Consider the following 14,530-nt stretch of genomic DNA (forward strand, 5'->3'; position numbering starts at 1 on the left):
AAATTACTGTGATGTAGGCAATATAAGATATAAAGGACTATACAGAAGAGATATGAGACCTGTACAAAGTCGAAGTAAAGCAAAGGACTTCCAATTAGCTACATAACATCTTTTTTGACGTAAAAATTAGAACCAGAATATCTCTTTTCTCTTTTATTTTTCCAGAATAAATGTAGATTAAATGCTGTATCTAGATACAGAATTAGTTAATGGAGTTAAAAACAAAATCAGTTTTGTCATTTTGTTTCAGTTCATGGAGATCATATTCATTACCTCACGATACTGCTGATGGGGAGGACTGCACACATTACAGATTAAATAATCTTACCCATCCCATGGTGCTCTTTCTATTTAACCTAGATGTTTAATCTTTCTTCTCAGAGCTTTTAAATGTTATACTGTCCAAATTTCAGTAAGTACAAAATATTTTTTGCCCTTTAGTGCTAAAGTCAAATTCAAAATACTTGCTACCAGATTTTATATTTTTGTATCCAGTGCTGCTAATAAAAGATGCAAATGAATGACTACTCTTATTTTTCAGAACATTCTGAAGAAGAATTGTTCCAGTTAATATATTTTGTACTTCCAATTATGAGAATTTACTCCAAATTCATTACTCCAGACAAATTTTTACTGGTTTTTTTCTGATATCTGATACTCCAAAATAGCTTTCATGGCTATTTTGGCTATGGCTATGGCTGTAACTTATGTGTACCTCAGAAAACATTTTTCACATTTAACATTAGGGTCTTGGGTCGGCTGTTGATATTCTCTGCCCCAAGATGCGTAGGTTGTCTCTGCTTCAGCCGATGCAACTGAAGAATAAGTCTGGACTCTTCACTTTTCAGTCTTGAGGTTGTTTATTATTTCTTATCTATAAACTTTTCTTTCTGCCCAGCCGAGATCTGAACAGCAAGGCAGCCAAAGGCACTCTGATCGCCCCCGAGGCGGTGTTATCTTTTCATACTACAAACTATGTATATCATATTTACTCTTAATTCCCAATACCTATCACCTATGTTAGCCAGTGCACCTCTACTCTAAACCAATCCCAAAGTGCCAACATCACTGCAGAAAATGGAGAACAAGAAGAAGAAAGAAGGACTAGACATGCCCTGATTCCTCCATCTTGTCCCCATAACCCCTATACCAAAAATCCTAAAATCTACATTTTCACCCTGTGAATATTTTATTATTATACTATTCAAACCTGTGTGACTTTCACGTCCTCATACAAAGCTGGTAACCCCTTGCTCAAAGGGTCAAAATCAAATCCCCAGGTGTTCTGGGCAGCATGCCAGGGTCTCTGAGCCCCTTGATGGGGTCCTCGGCAACTCTGGACATCCAGAGGGATGTACTGAGTTCCAACAAACAGGGACTTGAAGATAGAACAACATGTCTCAACAAAGGAAAGCCTTCCGGAATACAAAGATAAGGGACATTGACACTTTAGGTCAGGATGCTGAAATTCAAAACGAGTCTGAATTTTTCAAATAGTGTGCTCTTCCAAACAGAAGTCAGATACTACATTAATATGTTCTCATTTTTAGGAGATTAACAATATCAGAAAAATATGAAGGGCAATTTTAAACAATTAGAAGAACTTCAAAATTCTTTTTCCATAAGGACTGTGGCCACTCTGAATTCTGATCTGTTTTCAAGCTCTGCCTAATTTGGCATTAAAAGGTATGCTGAGATATTTGAAGCATGTAAAATGATTTTGATGATGTAAGCCCAAAGCCTGGGCTTTAAACTGTAGGACATAGTGATTAGATAATAGCATCTTAATACCAGCAAATTTTTATACATCACATTTTGCATCAAGAAAAAAATTTTCCTCAGGGACATCTTGCATATAGAACTTAGAACTGTCTAAGGAGGGGGAACAGAAAATTTCACTTCATATTCTACATTTAAGACAAGAAGAAAAATGCTTTGCAATTCACATTCATAAACTGCACTGTAATTAAAAATTCGCACTAAGCAATGCTTCTATACTTATAAAATCAATCAGAAATGCATTAATTGGATTAACTGATTTCCTTGTATGAGTTAATAATCCAGTTAATGCACAAGACTATTGGTCCGAGGCTACATATTTAGTCCTTCTGTTAATGTGTATTTCAGAAATATTTTTCTTGAAACAGTATAAAATAGATCATGAAATGGACTTTTTTTTTTTTTTGTTAAACACAGTATTTGTCTCTCCCAACATGAGCCATTAAGGCACATAAAAAACGTCTTTGAACCAAATATTGTAAAATCAAGAAATAAGAGACAGCCATTCTCCAGCCTAAACTGAACCAGTTAATTATTGCCACACCTCTTGTAATAACGTGGGGTTTACTTTGACAGGAATTAAAATAGAAAACTGACCTAGATTCACATAATAGTTTGGGTTGGAATGTACTTTAAGATCATCTCATTCCAAGCACCTGCCATGGGCAGGTGCACCTTGCACTAGATCAGATTGCTCCAAACCCCATCCAACCCGGGCTTGATCACTGCCAGGGATGGAGAATCCACAGCTTCTCTGGACAGCCTGTTCCACTGCCTCACCACCCTCACAGTAAAGAATTTATTCTTGAAAGCTAATCTAAATATCTATTCTTGTAATTTAAAACTATTCCCCCATGCAAAAAGTTGCTCTGCATCTTTTTATAAGCCCCCTTTTAGAACCAGAAGGCCACAATGAGGTCTCCCTGCACTCTTCTTGTAGACACAACATTCTTTATCATTCTAGATTAACTGTCTTAACTAAATACCACATACTGTTATTTATATTAGTAATAAACACTTTATCATCATCACCACCATCACTATCACTACACCTGAATATTTAAAAATTCCTCAAATCTCTACATAGTGAAAACATCTTACCTCTAAAATTTCTTGCAATGTTATCAGTTGTACAGCTGGCTCTGCCGAAGAGTTCTGGAAAGATAAACATTCCCCAGCCAAATTAACAAACCCCCAAACCAGTTAAGAAAAATTTTAATTGACAAAGTAAAATAATTACACAATTATTTGATTTCATAGTACACAAAAGATGAAAACTTTTAGTCAGATTTAAATCTACCAGTTCAAAATCCTACACTTCAAATGTAACATTTTTTGAATTATCAAGAGAGATTTATCTAAAGTGATCATAATGTTTTCATCTGTGTTTACATTTAAATAAAACCAAGTACATCAAATTTATAATGTAGTGCAGAATTTGTTCTGTGAAGAAATTTGTTGGAGGAAAAAAAATTTTTCATGAGCTTTAAATAAATGTTTATAATAGAAATTTGACACAACTCAAGACTTAATTTCATACTGCCTCAATATTTTTTTTCATAATTTGACAATGAATACTTACTTGCTTTGAATTTGACTAAGACATTTATCTTATCAAGGCTGAGAAATAGAATAATTAAAAATTTTGGTGGAATAAAAGGCAATGATAAAATACCACTAAAAGATTACTTCTTTTCCTTTGTAGCAAGCAAATCAAGCCATTTGTCTATAGAGATTCCTTTGGCAGCAATGTCAATGGATCTGCGTGTACTGTTGCACGGTAAACCTGATTCTTTAATTTTCCAGTTTTATTCTTTTCCCCCATGCACTTCAGTTTCAACAAAGTAAAGGAGATAATATTCCACTGGCTTTCTCAGCATTGCTGTTGAATGCATGAATTTAAGACCCAAGATATTACCAGCTGTGCAGCACCTTATACAAATTTCACTTCTGGAACAGAGGAAGAATACAAGCAAGAAAGAAGAATATTCTGAAAGGCAAGTTCTGGATCCTTCTTCCCAGTCGCAGTTTGTAATAGTCTCACGTGCAGACAGTCAGAAGTTTCAGTTTCCAGGGAGAGCCTGTTCCATGGAAGCTCTGCAAATCCTGATGCTCTGACCCAATAACATCTATCTATATGCCCTTATCTCAATTTCTGGCTGAGGAAATAGAATTGACATTACCTATCGGCCAAAAGTTCCTTAGAGCAAACGTGAAACTTCACAACCTTTACTGATATATTTCCCTGGTCAAAATTACAACTAATACAATTAAGGACTGCTAATCACTTAATGCTTATAAAGTCGTTAAGCAGGATGCTCAGCATTTCATTATTTAGCCTGAAAGGCACCTTCTTCACCCTTCCTATCAGACAGATTTGCATAAAGAATATTCCTCAGCCTCTGATTTTTCGTATTATTATCTTGAAAAAAATTAAGTAGATTTTTATGCTAGATTTAAAATGCAAGATCATTGTTACTACAGTCACTACCTATATTAAAGGTGTTGGGCCATGGCAATGGAAGCCAACATGAGCTGTTATGATGCAGTCTTCACTCCCATTCCCACTCCCAATCCCACATGCATGTCGCCAGATGAAAGGAGGGTGGAACCAGACCAGTGAGGCTTGGAGCAGTTCAAACTATATTGAAGCCATGTCCTACAGACATCAACCCTGCACATCTGCCCTCACACAGAACCACTGTGAACATAACATCCTTCCACAAAGTGAAGCAAAATTGCTGATGTGCAGAGTTTGGTGCTGCTAGACTGCTGAACCAAGCTGATAGGAGAAGTGAATAATGTGTTCTTGTGAACCAACGTAACAGCTAATTTCATTGCTAATTCATTTCAGTGATTACAATTTGTATTTCTTGCACTCAATAAATGTAGGCAAAAATGGCTTGCTGTCCTGCCTTCCCAGTCAATTACTTAGATGTAGATTAAGAGGTACCTGTAGTTAAGCCAAGTGATCCAAGTGAGTCAAAAGGTATAGAAAAGCTATGAATTCACAAAGAGTGAAAAGAAAGAAAAAGACTGTCAGAAAACAGACTCTGTTTAAGAGTTCAGGAAATGTATAAATAAAATTTAAGCTAAGAAAAGATAAAACCTTGTGTTGAAATTAATCAAAGTAGTTTTTTTGTTTAAGTAAAGTGATAGGTAACAGCCAACATGGTTTCACTATAGACCATTTACACCCAACAAATTTAGTGGCCTTCTACAAGGGTTACAGTATTAGTGGAAAAGGAAGAACAACTGATGGCATCTACCTGGACTTTTACAAATCATTTGACACTGTCCCACATTCAACTGTTTCTAAAACAGAGAGACTTAGACCAAAATATGGCACATTTACTAACAACAGGAAAGGAAAGCATTGGTATGAAGGAAAACTAAGATTCAACAAAATAAGATATTTGAATAATACTTTGAAAATGAACACCATGTCTTGACAAATCCACTGGTATTTTTATATGCAAAATATGTGCTTATGTGCAAAACATTTTTTTAATTAAAAGATCAGGATTCATTAGCTGCAAATTACAGACAGAAAAGACAAGGGTGTACTTTGTTGCTTTGGTGATGGGTGTGAGCTAGTACTTTTGTTTATAGTATTGTTTCTTAGCAGGTTGTAAAAAAGATGAATCCAAGTGAAAACAAACAGACAATGGTGATTACCAGGATAAGCTAGAGAATTGAAAAATATTATCTTGCAGGAGAACATAAAGGTGTTCCTAGTTCAATTAGCAAAACAAAGAAAGAAGGATATGAGATTGCTGCTGTAAATATATCAGGAGGAATAAACACAAGAAAGAAAAAGAGCTATTCAGAGGTGCTAGAAGAAAAAACACAGGAGAAACAGTAGTAAAAAAATTATTTGTCCTAAAATGGAGCTCAATGATAATATTGAAGAAATTTTTATATTATGTAGTTTCCCAAAATAATAGGGAACTGGATTAAAGAAATAATTTCAGCTTCTGTAATGTTAAGTGTTCCTGAAATCAAAATCAAACCCTGCCTTTTTTCATAGCTTTTTTTAATCTATCAATACTAATGGTAATAGTTTTATTTTTACTGCACACTTTGAATTTATTATGCAAAATACTCCCTGGCTGCCTATTCTCCCTGAGGTTTTACGATAATTTTTGACCCAGTTTGCCTGAACAAAATCTGATAGCTAACATTCCAAACTACTCTGTAATTATAAACACTTTTCCTTATTGTTCCAAAAACATTGTTAAACAATTAAAATTTGCTTTGCCAAGGAAAATAGGAATCTACTTGCCCAGTCAAGTAAAAAAAAAAAAAAAAAAGAGTAAATTTGGACTGAACCTCACACCATTTCCAAATGTGGCATAGCTTGCAGTTCAGTAAGAAATACAATATATGGCTATGCATCTCATTGGGTAAGGGATATATGCATTAAGAAAAGAAAATACCCAGCTGGAAACAGCCTTAAATAATATAAAATAACCTGAAAAATATAAATTAAAGCTAGCGGATCAGCTGTAAAAATTATGCTTATTTCAAATACAACTGCAGGTTCAATGGTAGAGACTTCAAACAGGTACTACATCTAATTAAATATAAACTCAACATTTCAAATTTAATAGGTAAAGAAAAGTCTTACCTTTTTTTCAGTATTTTCATCTTCCTCTGGAAGGGGAAAATGTTTATCCAGAAATTCACCCAAAGCACTCAAGAGTTCTTTCTTATAGGTTTCTATTTTCAGTAGTTTATTTTTCAGCCCATTGAGTTCTCTAGTTTTCAAACTAACAGTAAAAACACAGCAACAAAACAAGGGATCAAATAAAGTAACTAAAAAATCCCTCCTAATTAAAAAAACCCCTTATTATCTATTGTTAGAAATTCATCATATTTAATCAAAGGATATAGTAGCATTACTTTCATGTTTCAAATATGGATTACTGAGCAATTATCTGATCCATTAAATAAAACAAAGAATAAATTTTAAGAGTTTGCTTGCTCATTTGCTCCTGTTGATATTTAAATTCTTGAATTTGTAACTCAAAAATGTAGAAATACCTTTTTGTGGAAGGATGTTCAACTTCGGTATTTGCCTCTTCTTCCATTTTATTAAGAGTCTCTAGTATCTGTTTCTGTTCCTCATTCCACTGCTGCTCTCTTTGAAACATGAAAGGTAGGAAATGGCACAACAGATAAACAGTTTCCCTGGGCAGTCAAAAAAAGAAGAAAGCTCACAGCATTCCAAAGTCCAAATTACTGTATTACCTTTTCAGATCTTCTTCCAGTCGTTTATTCTTTAACCGAAGTGTTGACAGCACCGTTTCAAGATCATTTTTTACTTTCTGCAACTATAAAAGAATAGAAATTAAACTGTTTTCAGGTAGCCCAGACTGTAGTATTTGTTCTATGTAAGGCTACATTTGTAAATCTGATAAAAGGGAAGAAAATCATCTGCAATTCCTTAGTAAACATTAAAATCCAGTTTAAAATGCAGGAGCTATTGAAAATGTCACTGTGACCAGTTGCTCATTAGTGTCTTCTTGAAGCTCACAGAGCTTAACAAAATACTTAATTTTACCTGAAGTACACACATGAACTGCTCAGCGAATGAATGGCTGAGGAGAAAATGTCTACAGCAACAGGGCTCTATTGTCTAAACTACTGCAGCTGCTGGCAAGAATGAATCCATGCTACTTGCACCACATAAAATGTACAGAAAATGAAGATGCATCAAAGAAAGACTAACTGCATCCATTAATTAAATGATCCCCAGTGCTATGACATATCTGGGACAGGAAATACAGAGAAACAAAACTACTATAGTCAGAAGCTATAGGCATTGCTGAATCTAGGGAACAGTGGACTTTCAGTGGGCTGGGTCTTCCATTATAGAAATCACAGAATAGGTAAGGTTGTATTGAGGAACACATTCAGTGCAGGTGGCTCAGGGTGCAGCTGCAGCAGAGCTGCAGGCTGAGCTCTGGGCTGAGCTCTGGCAAGAGCCCCAGGCAAGAGGCCGTGAACTGCTGGCTCTGTAGAGCAGGGGGCCTGGGGGCCTGTGGCCCTGCCAGGGGAAGGGACATGGAGACACAGCAGAAGCTGATGACATCTGGATTTTTCTGTGTTTACACTACACTGTGAGGGCATAAAGCCTTTTGGCTTTGAGGGTATAAAATTCCTTTGTTCTGGGTCCTTCTTCAAAGGCACCCAGCTCAAGCTGTTATTCTGTTATTATGCCATGATTAAATTATTTTAAGGATCAGGATGTGTGAGCCTAGGGGAAGAAGGAAACCTAGGATTGAGCTGGTAAGGACACCTGATCTGTGTGAGTGTGGGTAGCTGTGAATGGGCTTAGTAACTGACACCGCGGCTCCTGGACTGTTGAAGTTTCCTTAACCATTGTGACAGGCCACAGTGGGTCATGTGGACCAACCTCCCTGGTCAGGCAGGCGTCATCCAAGAGCACATGGCACAGGTTGCATCCAGACAGTTCTTGACAAACTCCAGCAAGGGAGACTACACAATCTCTCTGGGCAATCTGTTCCAGTGCACAGTAAAGAAGCTCTTCCTTGTGTTCTTGTGCATCCCATGGCCTCTTGTCCTACTGCTTGGCATCAATGAGAAGAGCCTGGCTTTATTCTCTTCAGACACTTGTATAAATTTATGAGATCCCCTGTTACAGCACTATGGTCTTGTACAAAATAATCTTTCTTATATAAGCCTATGATTTGGATGTATTTTTTCTGCTTCCATACAAAATAAGAGCACCTAGGAATTTAGCTCAAAGAAATATACATTCTGAAAATATGCTACAGAAACAAATATGCTCGATATATATAAGACCTGGAAAAAACCCTGTAATCCTCAAATACCAGATCAACATGGCAATCAAAGTGTGTAATCTAACAACTTTTTGATAGTGACTCTTAACAGCAGTCAGATTTGCTGTTGTGAGTGATACTAGAAGCATTAGACCCAGGAATATTTTCAAGTCACACAGCATTCCTATGTGCCATCGATATAGTATAATGTTATCCACAAGACATCATTGATTTGCTCTTTCTTCCAATGGAGGAACTCAACAAAATATTTGCAAATTATTGCCACAGAACTCAATGTCTAAGATAACTGACTCTTCCATGTAACACATAATATTACATCATTTTCTATTAAGTATGAAATGCAATGTATTATAACATTTTGTTTAAAAAAACACACAAATATCTTAAAGGCAGGTGTCTTTTCCATGGTACAAAGTGATAGCACAAGGAGCAAGAGGCCCAAACTCAAATATAGGAATTTCCATCTGAAAATTTAAAAGCAGAATTTCATTATCTTCTTGAAGCTAGGAAAAACTGCTTTACTGGAGGGTGACTGAGCACTGGAACAGGCTGCCCAGAGAGGCTGTGGAGTGTCCTTCTTTGAAGATATTCAAAAGCCACCTGGACACAATCCTGTGAGGCACTTAGGGGCAGGGTTTAATGGTGGATTTGGATGGTGGGACTCAATCATCTTAGAGGCCTATTCCAATCTAAACTATCCTATGATTCTATCTCCAGAGGTCCCTTCTAACTCCAGCCATTCTGTGACAGATTAGCAATTAAAATTCAGCCACAGATAGATTAGCAATTAAAATTCAGCCACAGACCACTTGAAGACACAAATTCTGAGTGGACCTTCTTGCCCTTGAGCCATGTTAACTGAAAGTAATCTTGAAAAGTACAGTGTGTTGGCTTCAGGCCTAGAAATGGACGCTGCTGCACAATGTTACAGATGATGGTTAAGTCTTTGCAAGGCATGGTCATCAGTCAAGATTTCTGTCTCCTGGTAGCATCCAGCACAATGGGACTCCAATCCTAAGTGAGGCCTTGGAGCATTAATGTAGCAGAGATGTCGATTGTCACATCATTTTCATTGCACACAGATAAGTTTGCTGAGCTACTGTGATTAGATGGTGTGTCCAGAGGCAAAATACTGTTTATTGTGCACTACTCAGTTACTTGTGCAGTAAGTCAGTTTAAAACCTCACTCATTACAACTAGGAAATTTTACTAGTTATACTAGAGGGGGAAAAAAGCATTAGAACAACATAAATGGCTGAAGGAAAATACACAGCATTTTAGCACCCTAGGAACAGTCATAGGAAAATGCAGCAATTGCATGTATTGGTTTTTTTTTCCCAACACAATTTTATTAGACTTACCTCTTCTTTTCCCAGTTCTAATAGTACATCTGGATTGGTAGAAATTACTGAAAAATAAAATGAATTGTTTATTTTTTCCATTGGATGATAAAGATTTATTTATACTGAAAAGCAGCTTGGCTAGAGAGAAATTTGTGCAGCTTCTGAAAAACAGTTTGGCTCTCAGTAGGAGTTTAACCACATGCTGTGGTCTCCTGCCGGGCTAACCTACTATCACTATTCAGCAAATTAAATTAGACTGAAAAAAGTGCAGTGTTAATGCTTGTGTGTTATTTTTATACCTGAACTGGCTGCAAATACATTGGTGAGGGTGCATAATGAATAAATAGCGTATGTCTATACATTTCAAGACAATCAAGCCTGATTTTTTCAGCTGAAGGCATTCCATCAACATTACCAATGTGGGCAATCAAATTCTTCCAGTCCTCCAATTCCTTGTTAAATAGCCTCCTAGATGCTTGATCAGGACTATAGAACCTAGTTTTAATAACTTCAGAAGCATGTCACCATCCTTACTGTTCACAAAAACAGTAGGGAGATGAATGACCCAGCAAGGCCACTACCCAAACTCAAAACACTGAGCAACAGCAATATCTAAGTGAAACCAAAGTACAATTCAAGAAGATGAAAATTTTTCTCCAGAATGCTTCTACAAAATGCAGTGATTTATTACTCATGCATTTTCAGAATAAAAAGTTAAATTCTTGTTTTTTTACAGTGCTCAACAAACTCCAGTCAATTCTCAGATCCATGTCAACTTGCAGCTTGTGCATAAACATATGACTTTTTTGAACTATTTCAATTCATTCAATACAATGAATGATGTTTCATTCTCAACAGAAGAAATGAAAGCTATTCTAACAGATTAAAATCCTTATAGGCAGATTTTTTGGTGGAAGTTTGGGCTTGAAATCTTTAATTTTACAAACAATTACTTAAATAAAAATTCCTTAATCAAAAAGGAAATCCTTAACCCTCTCATGACAGCATTAAACATCTCCTAAATACACACAGTCCATTTAATAAATTCAGAAAAGTACTTTCTTTGGCAATGTTATAGTACTTACCTGAAAAATTTTAAGGAGCTTAAGATTAGTAGTTTTAAAAGCACTGTTTTTTCTGAGATGAAAATCAGAAAAACTACTGAAGCATCAAAAAATGCATTAAATTCTTCAATAAAACTCCTTTCAGTTCCAAAAAAATTGGAAAATTGCTGTTTCTAAATCTTGACACAAAATTTAAGTACTCTGCTCCCACTTAAGAGCTGCAGGAGACAGTGGTCTGTGTTTTATCAGAGTAAGATTTCTTTATAGTATATGAATATAATACCTACATGTGATAAAATTAATTGGTGAGCTTTTATTCACATTCACTAGTATATTTGAAAAAAACCCATCCAATTCTTCCTCCTGCCACTTCCTGCTGACATGATCTTTATAAGCCTTCCCTTACCAAATATCACCATTTTTTACAACTGCCTCATAACGCTTCTAGATACCTGATCCTGAGTTCATGCTTGTCATTCACTGTTCATATTGTGCGAGTATCAGAATAGAAGGCCCTGTGTTCCTGGGAAAGAAATCACTAGCCATAATTTAGTGAAGGAACAATGCAGATCTAAAACACTGGGACAACACACTTATGCCAGCTGCTGCTGTAAATTCACTGCTTGCCCAATCCACAATCAATTAAATCTTTTTCAGTTTTGTTGAATCACTGCACTTGCAAAAAATCAAATGTTAGAGAGAATTGCCTAGTGATACACAGTACAATTACTAAGAAAAATACTACCAGATGCTAGGAATGTAAAAGCAACTACTATGCACATGTTTATACAGAAACTCATATTAAAATAGAACAAAAAGGTATTTGGCAGAATACTGCTATTTTGCAAAGAAAAACGGAATTTATGCAGAGACCACAACTGTTTGAAATGGTTTAAAATATGGTTGCTTTCACTTCCTGATTTTGCAAAGGTAAAAGTTAAATTTTATTTTTATAAGCCAAAAGCTTTTTTAGAAGTTTTAATTCAGCTGATTTAGCAGATCTAGAGCTACATAAATAATACCAGAAATTGAGAAAGAAAAAGACATTAAAGCAAAAGCTTTGCAAAAATAAAATTTGCATTGTGAATTCAAGTCTGTTTGCCAATATTGTGCTCAAAAAAAATGCAGAACTGCCAAGCTATAACCTCTGAAAATAAGGTTTAAGACTGAAATGCTGACAGGTCCTCATTTACAGGAAATGAACTGGCCACTACTAAAAGCTAAAACCAAAGTTACAAGACAGCCTGACATTCATGCTCTATTAGTTAATTGTATTAAATAAGTATTTCTGCTGTTTTTATTTAGATATAATCAGATAATGTTTTCAATTAAGTAATTCCTCCTTTAAAACAAATAATAGGTAGAAAGGAGCCAAGACAGAGAAGTAAGCAAAGGGGACTCCTCATTTCCATAAAAGCACCATAACTCTATTCAAATTCTTAGCAGACAGGGAGCCAAAAAAGGCAGAGATCTGGTTGTAAAGTACTAATTATAGACAATTCTCTATTAAAAAATTAGGATTTCTAATAAGAAATATTATCATCTGGGAAGAAGTAAGAATGGTTGAACAAAGCAAGTCAGCAAGCCAAAAAAATAGGCCAAGGATATTTTTAAGCCAATAGCTTGAAGTTTAATATACATATTTTAGTATGGAAATCTAACAGCCTCGGGTATTTTACCCAGCTAAAAACTAAGTTCTTTCAATTAATTTGCTTTAAGCCCACAACTTATTCATGAACAGCAGCCAGGAACCAGTATGTTCCAAATTCATTCAATGACATACCTTTGGTCTACATACCTCAGTAGCACTGGAGGCTGACAGTTCTTGGAGTGAGGCTTACAACACAGAACTATGAATTTATTCTAATACAGCAACAGTATCTCTTTATACAAAAAAAAAAAAATCCTAGCTTCTCTTATTTAGTGATGAGATGCAGCAAATACGTAGACTTTGAAAAAAGTTGGCTAACTGCTTCTTATGTTGATCTGAAAAGGCATTTCCATTTGGCTAAATGACAAAACATTGGAAATCACCACATGCTGTCTATAAGACATTCCTATAATTTTGCAAATATTATAGAACCAAGCCTTTACTGACATAAAAATATTCAATTGAGTCAATATATTAATTTAAAGATTAACTAGAAGTTTTACTGGATTGAAAGGTGGTAACAGGTCCTTGACAGGAGACATCACCATGAGTACTACCAGAATATTAATGATAGTGTAGTGTGAACTGTTTCAGGAAAGTCCATATGGGGCATCTGGAAACAAAGATTACTTTAGTCACACTTAGATCCTGAATGCTTTTATTTCCAGTGTCTGGCCACATCAGCCTTGCAAGAGGGTAAAATTTATCAGCAGTGGTGCTTATGTACAAAGAGAACTTTGAAGAACTGAGGAATTGATACCTTTTGACTGATAATGCCTAACAAATATAAGAACTACCACTAGTCTCAGTGGTTAGTGCTTCTCAGAATCAGTAAGTGTTCTGGATTCCTGCATTTTTCAAAAATTCTAGTTGCTCTTACCACTTTATCTTGACTTGAAATCTCCAATCCCTGTTAAGTCAAAATAGGTATTTCACTACAGTGTAAAGGGCCTAGCACTAAAGGTCTATTTTAAAGTTTCAACTTTAAAGTCACATCATAATACTACACACCTTTAACCAGAAAAACAATCGGAAGATGTATGATTAATGTATCAGCTTCTTAAAAGACAAAATTATTTGCCAAAATATTTCTGTTCTGAAAACTAAATACAAATAAAAGATAGGGAAAAAACAATCACTCAGAAAAGAATATGAAGGAGGGTAACAGGATAATTAACTTTTTTTATTTGGTTAGGAGATCTGCTAATAGTTGTTTTTCCATTTAATTGACTGATGAATTGTGACATGAATCATGCACTTATTTGTCCAGAATCATAGGATTAAGTTTTAGTGGAATTCACTTTTAATTTCAAGTTGACTTAGAACTTTTTAAAGTAGCATTATTTTAATTTTTAAGTAGTTACGGAATGGAAATACAATCAGCAGACATTCAATATACTCAAGGCCTAGATGAAAGAAACTTTGCAGAAGGTTATACAGACATTCTTTGCAAGGAAACAGTTACTCACATTCAGGATTTCTTGCTTGCTGCTGACGAACATCTACTGTTAAAGCTTTCCATCGCAGCATTAACAAGGAAAGCTGTGTAACAAGAAAAGAAGGATCTCTTGAAGTGTGTTGAGTTGCATTGGCATAAAATGAGGTGGAACAGGATAGAAATCGAATTGTTAAGTTAATACAGCAGAAAACAAAAGAGCATCTATTACAATAGAACACTAGTTTCTTCAAAATATTTTACAGTAATTCACAGGGATCATGGAACGTTTGTATTATTTTTTCAAAAGGGGGAAATGAGAAGCAGTCAGAATTGGCAGAGTTGTGAAGGCCCTTCAGAGGAAGGTTCATGCAGGTAAAGAAATACTTTCTAATGTCATTTCTGATCCACCCTTTGCATCTCTTTGA

The 14,530-nt window shown here is 35.5% G+C and overlaps 1 protein-coding gene across 3 annotated transcripts in view; it reads right to left on the reverse strand.

The window, feature by feature from the left end:
- The window catches only part of CENPK (centromere protein K), a 30,548-nt gene that overhangs the window by 1,221 nt on the left and 14,797 nt on the right, over positions 1-14,530 (reverse strand). For 2 of the 3 annotated variants that reach the window (XM_074532986.1, XM_074532984.1), the window contains exons 4-9: positions 14,137-14,209; positions 9,971-10,017; positions 7,033-7,115; positions 6,826-6,924; positions 6,410-6,551; positions 2,881-2,934 (exon numbers count right to left, since the gene is read on the reverse strand). In XM_074532986.1, the coding sequence (XP_074389087.1) occupies positions 2,881-2,934; positions 6,410-6,551; positions 6,826-6,924; positions 7,033-7,115; positions 9,971-10,017; positions 14,137-14,209 (498 nt within the window). The remainder of the gene's footprint in view (positions 1-2,880; positions 2,935-6,409; positions 6,552-6,825; positions 6,925-7,032; positions 7,116-9,970; positions 10,018-14,136; positions 14,210-14,530) is intronic. The other variant, XM_074532985.1, reaches the window with a different exon arrangement.

The sequence above is a fragment of the Zonotrichia albicollis genome, chromosome Z, assembly GCF_047830755.1.
Source record: "Zonotrichia albicollis isolate bZonAlb1 chromosome Z, bZonAlb1.hap1, whole genome shotgun sequence".
In the NCBI taxonomy this organism is placed as follows: Eukaryota; Metazoa; Chordata; class Aves; order Passeriformes; family Passerellidae; genus Zonotrichia; species Zonotrichia albicollis.